General features: G+C 41.1%; 1 protein-coding gene across 1 annotated transcript in view; it reads left to right on the top strand.

Moving 5' to 3' along the window:
- LOC137422120 (VPS10 domain-containing receptor SorCS1) overlaps positions 1-19,640 on the top strand; it is an 886,462-nt gene that overhangs the window by 235,278 nt on the left and 631,544 nt on the right. Inside the window, exon 3 of the mRNA XM_078772485.1 lies at positions 18,059-18,158. Coding sequence (XP_078628611.1) covers positions 18,059-18,158 — 100 coding nt within the window. The remainder of the gene's footprint in view (positions 1-18,058; positions 18,159-19,640) is intronic.

The following is a 19,640-nucleotide window of genomic DNA, read 5'->3' as shown; positions in this document are numbered from 1 at the left end:
ATTTTTCATTAGGTTGTTTGTTTGTCTGTCTGTTTGTCCTTACATACTCTGCTAACGTCGGACACAAATGCCACCTGGTGGTAGCCAGTATTACACGTTATCGTTTTTTAAAAACTGAGTATCTTACTATAATTCACCAAATGTCCATCTGTTCCCAGGTACCGCAAAAACGGCTGAACCGATCGCAACGATATTTTGGGTGGGTAATCCTGGGACGCCCTGGAGTAAAATAGGCTATACTGTTTTTCCAAACACGATGGAATAATATTTACCGATATGAACAGTGACGTGGCTTTTATTTAAATTCTACAAATACTGTTTAGATTTTGATGAGAATTATGTACCTGCCACGAATGCGGAAGTGGACAGATGATGGCAATGCGCGGGTTAAATCATATCCCAATACAACCGTCATTCAATCGTAATGTTAAATCGTTAAACGTTAATCGTGTTAATTGTTTTGTTAAAGTATCAATTGATGATTTGAATTGAGTGAATACAATTACGATTTTGAATTCGTAATTGTGTTCACCCAACCGTACGGAACTTCACATCAGGATTAAAATATTTGTTTTTGTCACGAATGTTGTTAAAAGTTTATTTTTTTTATTTATGCTATTTAATTTGTGATTGGAGTTATGCTGTTTGGAATGAAAAAAGAGATATCGAGTTCAAGTGAATGGCGGAATGCCGTGATGGTTTCTACTTTCTAAACGTTAAATTCGCAGATCGCTATATGCATATTCGCCATTGACTGGGAATGGACCAAACGTAACCGTTTGTTTGCGAACGGGTACGTTTTTCTTGGAAGTCCTTCACGAACTTGCTGTCCATGTCTGACGTGCGACTGAAGGTGCTACAGGAATGTGGAATTTATTGGTTTCATGCTTTAGCATTTGCCGTTTCTGCATTGTCTGTTTCTTTCTGGCCTCCCACCCGTGCATAGCATGGGTTCCTCACTTGTCTCTATAATACCTCACCCACCCCCCCCTCTCACCCTCCTTCCCATGCCCCCTCCTCCCAAGCCCTCTCCCTCCCACAGATCTCCCGATGTCCCTGTTCTCTACTATTGTACTTGTGTGCTTCCCTTTCTCTCTCCCCATCTTGTCTCCCACTCCCTTTATCATATGTTTTATGTGTCAGTTTTTTTTTTGTGATTAATGTTAGCTCAAACACGAGCCTCGAACTTGTATACAAAAAAAAGAAAGAAAAAAGTGAATATGTCTATAAAGTATGTACTATTAAGAATGTGAGTATGTCTATAAAGTATGTACTATTACAATGTGAGTACGTCTTTTAAGTATGCACTATAAAGAATGTGAGTATATCCATAAATTATGTACTTCTACTTTGTGAGTGTGTCTATAAAGTATGTACTATTACTATGTGAGTATGTCTATAAAGTATGTACTATTACTATGTGAGTATGTCTATAAAGTATGTACTATTAAGAATGTGAGTACGTCTATTAGTATGTACTATTAAGAATGTGAGTGTCTATAAAGTATGTATGGTGCATTAAAATGTGAGTATGTCTATAAAGTACATACAATTAGAATGTGAGTATGTCTATAAAGTACTGTCGTGTGACTACCCTCTGGTGAACACCGCAGGGCGACACAGATGACCAAACGAGCTTAACACTCCGAGGCATTCAATAAAAAATATAGCGGAGAATATGCGTGGGGGGGGGGGGGGGGGGGGGGGAGGGGGAAGTGGCCGAAGAGTTTACCTGGATGGCTCCACCCGATGTCCTCGACCCTGCAATAAATCAACTCAAACTGACATGGAATTCAAATGTCCAAGAAAATTCCGGCTTTATTAATGAAATGCCGGTTACAGAATAAAACACGGCAAATCTAGATTCCTAATTAGAGCGACGCCAGCCAGATTCGATTACAACACAGGGGATAAAAGAACTGGGAAATAAATACGTGTAATTTGTGGCACTTAGCTCAAATCGGCTCGTGTATCTCGTGAGGAATTGTCAAAGATTGTATGAGGCCTTGGCGGGAAAATGCACTCGCTGCACTGTCGTCGGCGCAAACTAGGCCTCGTGCACTCGCGTTCGCCCAGCCGCACTTGTCTTCGTAGTCCATGCACGGGAAACAGCAGTTCTCGGTCCGCTGCTCCTCCTCACGATCACTATCAAGATGTCGGAACACGACCGTTCGTGATGAACATTCCTTGCGCAAGATCAATAGCGACCGTTCGCTATGGAATCCAGAATGAGAAGAAGCCATAATATGTCAGCACACGACCGTTCACCACCAGATCCAAAACGAGAAGGGAAAATGTCCGCCGTTCCAACTATTTTGTACTTGAGGCTCCGACGTCATCCCACGACGTCTCAGTCTCCACTCTTATCAGCGAGTCCCACCTTACCAGTCCTTGTCAATCAAATCCCAGTCCAATCACTGCTCTTTGGGGCATGGCTCATGGCCCTGCCTGTGCCTGTGCGCTCACCAAGTCGATGTTAGGCCAAAAAAAAGATATTGCTGGTCTCTGGTCAGACCAATGTTCCAGAATTGATGCGGTGATGCGGGTTTTTTTTTATTTTATTTTTTTTGAAAAGCATAGATTGCACATATAGAGGTTTTTTTTTGGTGTCCTCATGCCTTGCGGTCCTCCTCATTTGCTGTGGCGCCGTCCAGAGAGAAATTAAAGACAGCCAATGGGACTTGTAGGCCTTTTCGTTTTTGTAAATAATGAACACAAGCTTAAGTTCTTTTAAAATGTGCAGTATTTATTCTGAAAATCATTAAGTTCTTCAAGCATATGATAGACTCCATTTCGTTCTCGAGATCGCCTCGCCGTACCGTTAAACATTCCAATGCGTCGATCGCGTCAACACTGCGCATGCGCAAGTGGTCTAACAGGCCGATGGTCTCCCACGATCTCTTCTCCCAGTCCACCAGATTATCACAGACACTTACAACCTCATGACAAACGAGATAGGATCCAGGCCTAACTAACGAGACCACCCGCAGTTCTCTAGGCCTTCTGGTTGCTTCACACGAACCCGACAAAGAACGTCTTCATTTCAATAAATGACAATATCCAGCCGATAGAGGCCTTGCATCACGTGAGCGTCGTCCATGGCAACCGGTTCCGGCCGCCATCTTGTGTGGCATAAACAACATGGCGGGAAAGCTGTCGTTTGATCAGACGGACCTGTCAGTTTAAGCCCGTAGCTTGCCCGTTGAGGCGTTTTCGCGGTATTGCGAGAAACTGAGGCTGTGTCATCTGCCTGTGGACCGTGTGGACCCACAAGTACGCCACACACACTCCACAAGTACGCCACACGTACACCACACACACTCCACACGTACGCCACAAGTACGCCACACGTACGCCACACACACTCCACATGTACGTAACCAAATGCCTAATCCTGCTTTTCGCTTCGCGAGCGAAGGTAACAACCTCATGAGCCATATTCTCACAGGAGAGCTGCAGTCAAGGCAGCCATGAATCCGTTTTAGCGTTGTGTCGTACGGAAAACGGTAGAATGACAAGCCCGATCCCTTATGAAATCGGGCTGTACATCCTACAGCACAACAATTCTTTGCCATCGTGTAGGGGCCAATTTATATGTGAGACGAGTTTCAAATTGCCGCCATTACGTATAGTGGCAGAAGCAATGTTTTGCCATCCAAGCGGTCACGTGACTAAGACGATCACGTCACATGCAACTTCCCTATTTGATTCATGACGTCATGGCACACAGAACTACTCATATCTTTGGAACGGCTGGTTGGATTTGGACAAACTAAACGCAGTTGTGTAGGGGAGAACCGTGCGCGAACGTCGATACCAAATTCGAAGAAAAGAAATGTTGACGCGCAGGGTCAAAATCGTTGCGCGCGCTGACCAGAACCCGGAAATATATTTTTCTCGGCCTTATCCACGGTAGTGTTCGATGCCTGGTTTCCAGCTGGTTTTTAATTAGTGTCATTAATTATGGTGTCGATTGCTTGGCTTGGCTATGGTGCGTAGTGCAGTGTCATAAGGAACACAGGAAAAGACTACAGAGGCAATTACATACAGGGGATTAATTACCCATAATCCCTCGCTAATTAACAAACCCCACCCCTCTCTTGGGGACAAAGATACACATACACGACATCCGGTCTACACAAATTTCCTACTTATGATACATCGAGGTTTCTTCTTATTCACTGCAGTCGGAGCACACTCCCTGTGCATTCTACCTGGTTCTAAGGTAATCATTGCCGACACCCTACAAACGTAACAGTACATACAATTAAGAATGTGAGAACATCTATAAAGTACGTACAATGAGGATGTGAGTATGTCGACGACGTATGTACGAGTACAAATAGGATGTGAGTACATCTCTAAAGTATGTACAGTACAGTTATTAAGAATGTGAGTACCTGACATATAAAGTACGTATAAAGTACATACTATGCAAATATATGTACGTTAGTAAATTATGTGTCTCTAAAAAATACGTACATACGTACCTCCATAAAGTACAAATGATTGGAGTGTGGATGTATACAATAAAACCGAAAAGGTCTCTTTGTCCATGGTGTGAATATAACCTAATGTAGGGTTCAATGCATCATATACGCACCACACACAAACACATGTAGACGCCACACAAACACATGTAGACGCCACACAAACACATGTAGACGCCACACAAACACATGTAGACGCCACACAAACACATGTAGACGCCACACAAACACATGTAGACGCCACACAAACACATGTAGACGCCACACAAACACATGTAGACGCCACACAAACACATGTAGACGCCATACAAACACATGTAGACGCCACACAAACACATGTAGACGCCACACAAACACATGTAGACGCCACACAAACACATGTAGACGCCACACAAACACATGTAGACGCCACACAAACACATGTAGACGCCACACAAACACATGCACACACCACACACAAACACATGTACACACCACACACAAACACATGTACACACCACACACAAACACATGTACACACCACACACAAACACATGTACACACCACACACAAACACATGTACACACCACACACAAACACATGTACACACCACACACAGACACATTAAACACCACACACAAACACATGTACACACCACACACAAATACATGTAAACACCACACACAAACACATGTACACACCACACACAAACACATTAAACACCACACACAAACACATGTACACACCACACACAAACACATGTACACCACACACAAACACATGTACACACCACACACAAACACATGTACACACCACACACAAACACATGTACACGCCACACACAAACACATGTACACACCACACACAAACACATGTTCACACCACACACAAACATGTACACACCACACACAAACACATTAAACACCACACACAAACACATGTACACACCACACACAAACACATGTACACCACACACAAACACATGTACACACCACACACAAACACATGTACACACCACACACAAACACACGTACACACCACACACAAACACACGTACACACCACACACACACGTACACACCACACACAAATACATTAAACACCACACACAAATACATTAAACACCACACACAAACATGTACACACCACACACAAACACATGTTCACACCACACACAAACACATGTTCACACCACACACAAACACATGTAGACACCACACACAAACATGTACACACCACACACAAACACATTAAACACCACACACAAACACATGTACACACCACACACAAATACATTAAACACACCACACAAATACATTAAACACCACACACAAACATGTACACACCACACACAAACATGTCCACACCACACACAAACATGTTCACACCACACACAAACATGTACACACCACACACAAACACATGTACACACCACACGCAAACACATGAACACACCAACACACAAAACAAGTCATGGCGAGCGTCTGCAATCTCCGATTGCTTAAACTAGTTTTGACTTGTAGTTGCCAGGAGTGAAATAAAATCATTGGAAATTTGTTTCATCTGTTATTTTGCATCTCCACCAAGGTTCATATTTGAACACTGCACAAACTTTTAAACCTTTCAGAATATTGTTCTCTCCCACACCCTGTGATGAATTTCATGACATTCCTAATATACTCGTAAATCTTCAAAATCTTTCACTGCCATGGAAGCATTTCTCTTTGCCTCCATTACATTTAGAATGTTTTTTAGAAATCAGTCGATGAGAATATATACAAATCACTTTAGTTCCCATAACAAAATGATTTTCAGTTGATGCTCAAATAAATGATTTTTATTCTTTGTGACCACAATGTTCTTTTACTTGTTCAATGCGTTTTTCTCCATCAAAGCAATTTTTACCTGTATACGGACGATGGAGTGAATATTAAAATTGTCATCCATATGGAAATTTCACCCATCTGGATGATTTTGACGAGGTGTCTGTCATATGGAAAACAAATACGTTTTGGTGCTTTTCAGGATCTTTTCATAGTCTGAGATTGCACCTTGCAGGCATTTAAGCAAATGTCACCTGCGAGACCTTCGTTCAACACCTGACAGCTCCAATTACCATGGAATGAATTTTGTTTGCCTTCCTTATACCCCACTGCCTTTCATTTGATTTTATATTCATTTTTTACATTTATGATTTCTTTATCATTTGATTTCTTAGCGGTTTTGAACCCACTACGTCACTGCCCTCCAAACTGAGAGTGGTCTTTCTGGAGCAAGATGCTCAAAATTCCACAATCCATGCCAACTTTTATTTATGTGTATACACTTTCAAAATACAATTAAAAAGATTTAAAAAAAGAAGATTTTGCTCAGAATCCCAAACGCTTCTGAGGCCAAAAAGGCCTCAGAATTCCAAACTGGAACAAACTTGTTTCTGCGAACAAGAAAGAAAAATCAGAGATTGCAGACTCGTGTTTATGTGGTGTCTTTTGTGTGGTGTTTATTAGCTGCTGTGTTTGTGGTTTATTGACGATGTATATTTGTATACAATCGATGTATACAATGATCGACATTAGAGCCTTCTTTTCTCAAAGTAACAATTGCCTATTTTTTTTCTGGCGTCAGCTGAGCTTTGGCACCCATGTTCATGCAATCTGAAACACAAAAACACTCATTAGATTGCATGGCTGGCCTTTCTGTAAACCTTTTTTGCAACACCTGGCAATAATAGACATTGCACGTGATTAAGAAACTCAGAACAAACATTAATTTCTCACAGAGCAGAGTATTTGCAAACAGTTTTTGCTCCTGACATGAAACGTTAAAAACATTAACTTCACATTTCAGTTTGGATTTAGTATTCGACCTATTTCCAAAAATTGCTTTAAACCTACGTTTCGCACAAGAAAGATGCATTGAAGCACAATATATTATCAGTAGATAAGCATATATATCTTTGGTAAAAGTTTTGTTCACATCTTATGTTCATTTTGCACATTAAACACATTATGTTGAGTGCACCTAAACTTTTGACTGGTAGTATATTTAGATTTATATATATATATATATATATACACTAGCAGAAGTACCCGGCATTGTCGGGCGGGGGAGGGGAGGGGAGGGGGAGGGGAGGGGAACGGGGGGGGGGGGGGCCAGCCCCTTGGCAAAGCGAGCGATTTTTTTTTCGTAGCGTCATAGCGTCATAGCGTCATAGCGGTCATAGCGTTTCACAGCGTCATAGCGATTTTTTGTTCATAGCGTCATATCGTTCATAGCGTCATAGCGTTTTTTTTTTTCATAGCGTCATAGCGGTCATAGCGTTTCATAGCGTCATAGCGATTTTTTTTTCCATAGCGTCATATCGTTCATAGCGTCATAGCGTCATAGCGTTCATAGCGTCATAGCGTCATCACGTGATCACTCTGAGCGAATCAGCGCCCACCTGCTCTGATTCCGTTGATTCCGTGCGCTGAAATGCGCTGAGGTAAATATGAATAAAAAATATGGATCGTCAAATATTTTAAGTTCGGCCATGTTCGTCCCACGCTCAATGGCCATGTCTATGTCAAATATCAAGCACGTAAGCCTCTCCGTTTAGGAGTCTATCGGTAACATTACACACACACACACACACACACACACACATACAGTGTTTGATATATATATATATATATATATATATATATAATTTTATATATATATATATATATATATATATATATATATATATATATATATATATATATATATATACAGTGCATTCAGAAGGTATTCAGACCCCTTCACTTTTTTCACATTTTGTTATGTTGCAGCCTGATGCTGAAATCGTTTAAATTCATTTTTTCCCTCATCAATCTACACTCAATACCCCAGAATGACAAAGAGAAAACAGGATTTTAGAACGTTTTCAAATTTATTAAAAAGAAAAAACTGAAATATCACATTGACATAAGTATTCATACCCTTTGCTATGACACTTGAAATTTAGCTCAGGTGCCTCTCATTTCTCTTGATCATCTTTGAGATGTTTCTACACCTTGATTGGAGTCCACCATTGGTAAATTAAATTGATTGGACATGATTTAGAAAGGCACACACCTGTCTATATAAGGTCTCACAGCTGACAATGCATATCAGAGCAAAAACCAAGCCATGAGGTTGAAGGAACGCCCCGCAGAGTTCAGAGACAGGATTGTGTCGAGGCACAGATCTGGGGAAGCCTACAAAAAAATTTCTGCTGCATTGAAGGTTCCCAAGAGCACAGTGGCCTCCATAATTCTTAAATGGAAGAAGTTTGGAAAAACCAGGACTCTTCCTAGAGCTGGCTGCCTGGCCAAACTGAGCAATCGGGGAGAAGGGCCTTGGTAAGAGAGGTGACCAAGAACCCGATGGTCACTCTGGCTGAGCTCCAGAGATCCTGTGTGGAGATGGGAGAAACTTACAGAAGGACAACCATCACTGCAACACTCCACCGATCTGGGCTTTATGGCAGAGTGGCCAGATGGAAGCCTCTCCTCAGTGAAAGACACATGAAAGCCCACTTGGGGTTTGCAAAAAAGCACCTAAAGGACTCTCAGACTGTGAGAAACAAGATTCTCTGGTCTGATGAAACCAAGATTGAACTGTTTGGTCTCAATTCTAAGCGTCACGTCTGGAGGAAACCAGGCACCGCTCATCACCTGCCCAATACCATCCCAACGGTGAAGCATGGTGGTGGCAGCATCATGCTGTGGGGGTGTTTTTCAGCAGCAGGGCCTGGTCAGGGTTGAGGGAACAATGAACGGGGCAAAGTACAGAGATATCCTTAATGAAAACCTGAAACAGAGCGCTCAGAACCTCAGACTGGGCCGAAGGTTCACCTTCCAACAGGACAATGACCCGAAGCACACAGCCAAGACAACGCAGGAGTGGCTTAGGGACAACTCTGTGAAGGTCCTTGAGTGGCCCAGCCAGAGGCCTGACTTGAACCCAATCGAACATCTCTGGAGAGACCTGAAAATGGCTCCACCGATGCTCCTCATCCAACCTGACAGAGCTTGAAATGATCTGCAGAAAATAATCACAGAAAATCCCCAAATCCAGGTGTGCAAAGCTTGTCGCATCATACCCAAGAAGACTCGAGGCTGTAATCGCTGCCAAAGGTGCTTCAACTAAGTACTGAGTTAAGGGTCTGAATACTTATATCAATGTGATATTTCATTTTTTTATTTTTAATAAATTTGCAAAACTTTTTAAAATCCTGTTTTCTCTTTGTCATAATGGGGTATTGAGTGTAGATTGATGAAGGAAAAAATGAATTTAAACGATTTCAGCATAAGGCTGCAACACAACAAAATGTGAAAAAAGTGAAGGGGTCTGAATATTTTCTGAATGCACTGTATATACAGTCACGTGAAAAAGTAAGTACACCCCATGTAAAGTTTTGACTTTTTCAACATATTTCAACAAACAGCTATTTAATCTTCATTTCAACAATATTGATAGATGAAGGTGATATAATATTACAAATATCATGAAACATTTACATTTTGTAGTCCATTGTATAATTTAAATAAACATAAATGCAAACTTCGCATGTGGAAAAAGTAAGTACACCCCTCCATTTATCACTACTTCAAATACCTAAAATTAGAATCAGGTGCACCAGCTCAGGTGCAAATGATGAGAACATCATTAGAGAGGATCTTGGAGGAACCTGTCTTATTTAAACCTCAGACATTTAGTTTGGTTTGCTCTTTGTTGTTGAAGTGTGCGGCATCACCATGCCTAGATCAAAAGAGCTCTCTGAGGCCTTCAGAATGAAGGTTATAGATGCCTACGAGTCTGGGAAAGGATTTAAAAAGATCTCGAAATAATTTGAAATCAATCATTCCACTGTCTGGAAGGTCATCGACAAGTGGAGAAGATTCCAAACAACTGCCAACTTGTTCAGGCCAGGCCGCCCCAGCAAATTCAGCCCGAGAGCAGACTGCAAGATGCTGAAAGAAGTCTCTAAGAACCCCAGAATGTCATCACGGGACCTTCAGGTAGCTCTTGCCACTGTTGATGTCAAAGTGCACGAGTCTGCCATTAGAAAGAGGCTGCACAAATTTGATCAACATGGGAGGTGTGCCAGGAGGAAACCTTTGCTGTCCAGAAAGAACATTAGGGCAAGACTAAAGTTTGCCAATGAACACTAGGCAAAGACCAGCACTTCTTGAACAATGTGCCCTGGACAGATGAGTCAAAGGTAGAGCTATTTGGCCACAGTGCCAGAAGACATGTTTGGGGAAAACCAAAGACAGCATTTGACCGCAAGAACTTGATACCAACTGTAAAGCATGGTGGTGGAAATATTATGGTTTGGGGCAGCTTTGCTGCATCAGGGCCTGGGCAGCTCACCCTCATATAATCCACTATGAATTGTTCATTGTACCAGAGGGTGCTTCAGGATAATGTGAGGCCATCTGTCGGAAAGTTGAAGCTCAACCGAAGGTGGACCTTGCAACATGACAATGACCCTAAACATACCAGTAAATCCACCAAGGAATGGCTGAAAAGAAAGAAATGGAGGGTTCTGGAATGCCCAAGTCAAAGCCCGGATCTAAATCCCATCGAGATGTTGTGGGGGGATTTGAAAAGAGCTGTGCATGGAAGAAACCCCTCAAACATCGCACAGCTGAAAGAATTCTGCATGGAGGAGTGGGCAAAAATTTCTCCCAGTCGATGTCAGAGACTGGTAGACAGTTATAAGAAACACCTACTTGAGGTTGTTTCTGCCAAAGGGGGCAATACCACCTATTGGAGCCAAGGGTGTACTTACTTTTTCCACGTGCGAAATTTGCATTTATGTTTATTTAAATTATACAATGGACTACAAAATGTAAATGTTTCATGATATTTGTTATATTATATCACCTTTATCTATCAATATTGTTGAAATGAAGATCAAATAGCTGTATGTTGAAATATGTTGAAAAAGTCAAAACTTTACATGGGGTGTACTTACTTTTTCACGTGACTGTATATATGTGTGTATATATAGACAAGATTTTCTTTGTCATGTAATGTCCATCTAGTTATTCATTTAATTTGATAACTTGCTGTTTCCAAAAGAAACCAAACAATTGTTAATCAATGTTGTTTGTTTCCTATAGTGGATTAGTAATCCCTCATATGGATGTGAATCTAGGGCACAGCAGCAAACATTCATTTATATGACCAAATTGAAAATATATTCAGCTGTTTAAAAGTAACAATATTCACCTTTTCCCTTTTTGGAAGGAGGTGATTTAAAATACTGCTTGTATAACTTTGTAAATTCAGTTCGGGTTTAATTACTGCACTACATAGGAAAGAGGAAAGGTGTTGTGATGGAAGTTATTGTGAAAATGGTGGGTGTGTGTTTGAGTTGTGTTGAGGACCACAAAAAGAGAGAAAGGACGGGGGAGGTGAATTGTTGACACGTAAATGTTCACACACCTGAAGATGTTTCCTCGACATTTCATTCTCCATTTGTGCTCTGAAATCGATGTTGTCATTGTTTTTGTGTTGTAATGGAGAAATTTTCACTTTTTGTGTTGTGTTGAAGAGATATCTGCTTCATTCATTCACCCAACTTCTTAAGTTACAAAGCAACATTATTTTTCAGAAAGGGGCAAAACAGCAGAGTTCCTTATTCATTAGAGTAATTAGAGGCTTCTCTGATGAGTTAGGAAACCATTGTTCAAACCTTTGGCCAACTTTCTACCTCTACATGTTATGAGTTTAAACTGCTCTCAAAGGCGTATGAGGCAGGGGGTCAAGAGATGGGGACAAATGTTCCCACAAAAGCCAGATTAGCGTTTATAATTTGGGTATAAAAATATCAAGATGACAAAATATCGTGAGGTGATAAAATATCGTGAGATGACAAAATATCGTGAGATGACAAAATACCGTGAGATGACAAAATATCGTGAGGTGATAAGATACCGTGACATGACAAAATATCGTGAGATGATAAAATATCGTGGATGATAAAATATCGTGGATGATAAAATATCTTGAGATGATGAAATATCGTGAGATGATAAAATATCGTGAGATGATAAAATATCGTGAGATGATAAAATATCGTGAGATGATAAAATATCATGAGATGATAAAATATCGCGAGATGATAAAATATCGCGAGATGATAAAATATCGTGAGATGAGAAAATATAATGGATGATAAAATATCATGATGATAAAATATCGTGAGATGATAAAATATCGCGAGATGATAAAATATCGTGAGATGACAAAATATCGCGAGATGATAAAATATCGTGAGATGACAAAATATCGCGAGATGATAAAATATCGCGAGATGATAAAATATCACGAGATGATAAAATATCGCGAGATGATAAAATATCGCAAGATGATAAAATTTCACGAGATGATAAAATATCGCAAGATGATAAAATATCGCAAGATGATAAAATATCGTGAGATGATAAAATATCGCGGGATGATAAAATATCGTGAGATGATAAAATATCGCGAGATGACAGAGAGGTTTCCACTTGCCTGTGATGTAAAAACTAACATGAATTGTCATATGTTTGACCATTTTTGTAATTATCAATCGTAAACCTTTTATCGTTAAAATAATATTAAACAAGTGGAGATACATTCAAAGTACACCGCCACAATGCAAAATAAATAAATAACATATCCCCCAGCGCACGACATTGCCGGGGAGCCTTCGGTGCCCGGCGATGCCGCAGTGCAGCACATGGAGATGGACGGAATTTGGAGGGAGCGCTGTACAATAATTGATTGATTACATAATTAAAATGAATAAATAATAAGAGTAAAATCATTAATTTCTTCATCAATTGGCTGATAACATACCTAGACCACCACTTCCTCATCGAAATCTAACTTTTTGAAAATGAATTAATCCAGTAATTAATTTAAAAAGAAAAAAATTACGATTCACCGACTCCCCGCCGGCCTATCTCCCGCAGCTCTGTCTGTGCTCTGTCCCCCAAATATTCCTCCAGGTCGCACAAGATCTGCCAGCAACCCTCTCATGGTTGAACTGCCAAAAATCAAGACTCTCTGCTCACCTTCACTCCTTCATTCCTCTTTGCTCCCACCTCTGGAACAAACTCACTGACTTTCTTCAATCCCACTCCTCCCTCCAGGTCTTTAAAACAGCTGTTCACCACCATCTCTTATCTTCCCTCATCCAAAACCTTGATCTTTTCTACCCCCGTTAATTCACCCCAGATCCACTTTTTTGAAATACCGACTTCTTTCCTGGAAGTCTTAGCAGTGTCCATGTGTTTTATAGCTCTCCGGACCCCCCCCCCCCTTCCACTCCAAAAGGCCTCCTCCCCAAAGACCTCCTCCCCAAGATAATTGGTTTTGGGTCGTCCTTTCTGCATATCTCATGGGATTGTGAGTTGGAGAGACGACCGTGATGGCGGGGAGGGGGTTGGCATTCTCTTAAGCAGGGATTCAACCCATGTCCTTATAAAAGGTCTTTGTCCGAGGTCACCGAGTCCAATCGGTGCAGCTGTGCAGCACAGCTGTGCAGCGATCGGTGCAGCCGTTGTGCAGCACCCGGGAATACAACGTTATGCGGGAGTCCAAACCTGAAAATGCTGGAGGCCAAAGCTGAAATTGGAAAAACAATATAGCCTATTTTACTCCAGGAGATCCCAGGATTACCCACCTAAAATATCGTTGCGATCGGTTCAGCTGTTTTTGCAGTACCTTCGAACGGACGGACAGACAGACGGACATTTGGTGAATTATAGTAAGATACGGAGAACTCAAATTAATAATTTGGTCAAAAGGTCAAAGGTCAGTTTCACATTAAATCGTCAATATTCATCCGAGTGACCTGGAATTTTAAGAATTTGCATATTGGGTCAATGAATTGGTTTACCAATCAAAAGTTGCAAGCTGATTTTTTTTTTTAGACCAAAAGGTCAAAGGTAAAGGTTGCGTAAATCTCCAATTTCCACCCAATTGACCTGAAATTTGCATCTAGCAAAATTGGTTGACTAATGGATAGGTCGGATTCGATTGTTTTTCTTCGATCAAAAGGTCAAAGGTCAAGGTTGCATAAAATCATCACTTTTCATTTTTCTTTTTTTTTTAACTTTTCGTTATTTTGAGCTTACGGAAGAAGAAGAAGATGTCTGAATACAAACGGATGTGGTCGGCCTTTGCATTTTCAGATGCGTTCTAGCTAATCTTGTATCCGAAAAGGTTTCTCTATTTACTTACCTACCAGTCAATGTTCATACTATCTGTTGTACAAGGTCATTCTCGTAGGATGATGGAATTGGTATGCAGATTAACTTGATTATTGTCAAAGAAGGAATGACACATTCTATGTTTTAGCAGAAGTGACACAATAAGCCAACACCAGGCTAAAAATGTGTTCTTGACTAATGGTGGTAATTGTATAACATCAATGAGTGTGCAATATGAAACTCTAGCTATGCAGATGATGTTTAACAGAAGAAACATTGGAATTATTATGGAAATGTTATTTATGTACATCGACACCTTACTATGACTGTGGCTGACAGGATGACAGAGAGGTACGCACATTAGCCTCAAAGCTGCTTACCCAGGGTTCGAATCCCGACCCCAATATAAACTGTCATCCTCGTGTTTCACAGGTAAGGTGAATCGTCAATGTGGATTCCGTCCCTCGGATGGACGTTAAACTTGGTGTCTCATCTGCCGGCATTAGTTGGTGGACGTTAAAGTTCTGATGGTGTCGTTCGTGGAGAGTAGGCGAGCTGCTGCCGACACTCAACAAACTCCACATTCTTGGCCTCACCAGCAGAGGGCGCCTTCCATCAGTAGCACAGACCAACAGAGGGCGCACTCCATCAGTGGCACAGACCAGCAGAGGGCGCACTCCATCAGTGACACAGCCACGCCCCCAGCCAATGATGCTACCCCGCAGCCTTGTGCTATATACTGACAGTAATCTCATCCTAATCTGGGATTGATCCGACTACTCTACATATCAGCAGCTCTGTGGCTACCCTGGACCAGTACCACAGCCAATTGAGTACTGCCTTTTGATGTACACTAAAGGAAATACAGTATGCAAGTTAACTAAATTCATCTGAGTGTACATTTTGAAGAGTGTTATGATTTTATCTTTAAGATATGATTTTGGTGCCTACATTCAAGCATTGGATGCATTTTGGTGATCTTAAAGGATTGGCACAGCTTGTTCATATATCATGTATGTATTGGGTACTTAATAGACATCAGTTTACTATTACGTGAATCATTTAATATTATATCTTAATTTACTTAATATTACCAATAATATTAACTGTTATTATTATTATTATTATTATTATATTATTGTTGTTATTATATTATTGTTGTTATTATATTATTATTCCATTGTTATATTATTATTATATTATTATGTTATTATTATATTATTATAAATAATATTAAGTAATTATTATTTCATTAATTATTAATATTTTATTATTTATAATATTTTTACTTCATACACTTAATATGCCATCAGTACATTAAGAAAAAAAAATGGAAAAATCAACACAATTAATACAGTATGTGGGATTTTGAACCTGTTATGCCAGCATCTTGAACCACATACTCAGATGAGAATACCGAACAGCGTAATGTGCGATTTAGTAAATGGTATTGTTTGAGGATGTCTTTCCTTTTTTTCCAATTCAAGACGGAAGCTCATAAAAGGTTAAAAACCTTTGTATAGTCACTGTACTTATTTAGAAAGTGGATCAATAAATGCTGGAGTAACAGACCTTTCTAATTATTATTTTATATTCCACTCTCTTCCATTTCAGCAGATGACTCTGCATTATATCATATCCTATTCCATTGACAGGCAGACTACCCGTGCCAATCTCTTCTGCTCTGGCATTTAATAGATAATCTGAAATTGATTCGATGAAATTAATTTCAATACTGCCTATTCCCACAATCTTGCCCTGTCACTCCGGAAGGATCCTCAAGCGAAGCCATTTTGCTATTTCAATGGTCAGTCTCTGGAATCTCTTGCACTTGGCCTCGCAATCAGCCATGACCTCTCTAGGACTGACCATATAGCAAAGCTGTGCTCCAAGGCCAGTCGTACACTGGATATCCTCTAGTCATTCCAAATTATTCCTTGAAAAAAGGAGGAATGCCAGGAATGTTTCTTGCTTGGAGGTTTTTAAAGCTCATGTCTTCTGTCTTCTGCGAAACAATGATCTCTCTGAAGGTGTAACCCGTGAAGATTTGTACTCTGGATGATTTGTATAAAATCGCAGCTGCATGGAATAACATTGAATAACAAACTCCACTGCATGAGGGGAATGCGTACGCATGGATGGACACTATCTCCTCGCTGACCGGAGACGTTATGCGAGGCTTATCTCCAGCTGATATTTTTTGCTCATGAACAATTTCAAGAATTGCTGGATTCAGAGATGTCAGTGTTTCATGGTACAGCACTGATATAAGAGCTCACACAACATATCAAGCATTACCTGTGCCACTTCAGATTGCCGGTCGATCAGGCCATGAGTGCAGTCGCAAGGTCTCACACAAGAGTTACAACATTGCTCCAAAGGATGCAGAAGGCTCACTCAGGAGATCTTGGAGAGGAAAAGTCTCCAGCTCAAGCTCACTCCTTATACTGAACCTAATCTGCAATTGATTTCATCTTCTTCTTTTTTTTGTGTGTGTACAAGATCGAGGCTCGTGTAAGAGCTAACATTGATCACAAAAAAGACAAACTGACACATAAAACATAAGATAAAGGAGGCGAGAGAACAAGATCGAGAGCAGGGACATCGGGAGATCTGTGGGAGGGAGAGGGATTGGGGGGCAGGGAGGCATTGGGGGGGGGTGGGAGAGGTTAAAAAACACATGGACACTGCAAGGACTTCCAGAAAAGAAGTCGGTATTTCAAAAAAGTGGATCTGGGGTGAATTAACGGGGGTAGAAAAGATCAAGGTTTTGGATGGGGAGAAGATAAGAGATGGTGGTGGACAGCTGTTTTAAGGACATCTTGGACATAGGTGGAGAGGGTGGACATCTTGAGCAACAAGCATGAGCATGGTAAACAAGGTGCTCGGCTTTCTGTCGACGAAATAACTCCTTTGGCCTCAATGACTTCGCCCAGTGTGAGTTTTAGTTTTAATATTTGTGGAGCATTTTAGGTGCAAGCAACCCCTGAGGTGTGAGGTTAAAACTCCCAACTCCATTTTGTTTGATCACAACTAATTTATAAATCAGACAGACTGGTGCCTCTCTTAGTGACAGCTTGTTGAGGTCTTTACTTTCTGGAGGCTCCTGGGAAGTTATGTGAGCAGGGTCGGTTTTCTGGCACCGAGAAAACGGCAGGCCGGGGGTGGGTGGGTTGGCAACTTATCTGGGTCGCAATGACAGAGATTTCATTTCGTTGTTGGAAATGAGAAACCTCTTAAGCACATCCAGGTACACTCAACAACTTTTTTTTTAAATTCCATTTTTTTTTTTTTTTTGCCAAATTCATTTTATTAATAGGTTTTAACCAAATAGGTTTTATTAATCACCTTATATGTCCTTTTGTTGCAGATCGACTGACTACGGTGCCAGCTATCTGAAGATTAATGACAGGCTCGATCCAAAGGCAGTTCTTGTGTCTCTTTATGTCTGTCCAAGCAACAAGCGTAAGGTAAGGAGTTTGTATGATCTCCATGGCTCTGTTACAATGGTGCAGATGACAAAGCAATTTATCGAGACATTACCTTTCTCTGGCAGTCTTTTCTGACGCTGTCTAATGCAGGTATGGCCAGGTTCCCAGGTGCACATCCGGAATAGGCCTAGGCATTGTTTTAGAATAGGCCTGGTGATCTTTTCGTCTGCTTGCTGTTATTTATTTCCTCCATCGCCGAAGGTGGACAGCGGTTATGTTTTCACATCTGTCTGTGTGAGATGTGAATTTGTCTGCCTGTGAGCATGATATCTCAAAAAGTTGTGGACAGATTAGGACAAAACTTGGTGGACAGGTTGGTTGTGTGATAAGGACGAAATGATTCGATTTTGGTGAAGATCTGGATCCGGACATAATACATTTTAAAGTGATTTTTCAACATTGAGTGATCGGGCCAAAACGATATACAGTACATTACAGTACAATATCTCAAAAAGTTACTTTTGTCTATTTTTTCACTACTACAGGAAGAGCTCGGACACAGAACAGATCATGACACAACATAACAAGGAGAACAGCAGGAGAAAGAGGAAACACCAACAGCATGGCAGAAGGGGAAGGTAGATGGAGATGGACAATCAGGGGATGCAGGTTATGATGAGTGATGGGGGAGAAAGCAAGGGATGAACAAAATGGACACATAAACAAAGTTTTGGGCAGCATGAGGGGTTGTTTAATGGATGTAGAAAAGATCATGATTTTGGATGGGGGATGACCTGAGATGGTGGAGAAGAGCTGTCTTGAAGACCCAGAGGGAATAATGAGATTGGAAATTGTATGGAAGGTGGTTTCACAGGTGGGGGAAAAAGAGGAATAAATGAGAGGAGGTGAGCATTGGTTCTGGATTAAGGCAGTTTCACTAGGAAGGGGTTGCTGGTGGACCACCTGCACCCTGCATATCCATGGGGGTGCTCTAGGCTGTCTTCAAAAGCACGGAGAAGACAGAGGGTGCACAACCAGAAATGTAGTGGAAGAAGACGGAGAGACCACCGACCTGACGGCAATGGCAAAGAGATAGGCCCATAGACTCAGCTCCATCAAGGCAGATTTGAATGATCCTGAAGGCCTTGGTTTCCACGGCGTCATGCTCACCTAGATGTGGAGAGGGGGAGCAGTAATAAGTTGCAGATGAAAGCCTTGTTGGTGGATAGGAAGGAGCTCAGGTGTGCCAAGGAAGGACTTCGTATGACTGAGGATGTGCAGTCACCATCTGGCTTTGGAGGCCAGCTTGGAAATGTGGCTTGCCCAAGCGAGGTCATGGCCGAGAGTGAGACCCGGAAGTTTGAGTGAACCTCTTTGAGAGGGTATTTGAGAACGTAGATGAGAGGGTATTTGAGAATGTAGATGAGAGGGTATTTGAGAACGTAGATGAGAGGGTATTTGAGAACATAGATGAGAGGGTATTTGAGAACGAGAGGGTATTTGAGAACATAGATGAGAGAG

Source organism: Myxine glutinosa, chromosome 2 (genome assembly GCF_964187855.1).
Source record: "Myxine glutinosa chromosome 2, kmMyxGlut1.1, whole genome shotgun sequence".
NCBI classification, from domain to species: Eukaryota; Metazoa; Chordata; class Myxini; order Myxiniformes; family Myxinidae; genus Myxine; species Myxine glutinosa.
This window is presented reverse-complemented; position numbering and strand designations above follow the sequence as displayed.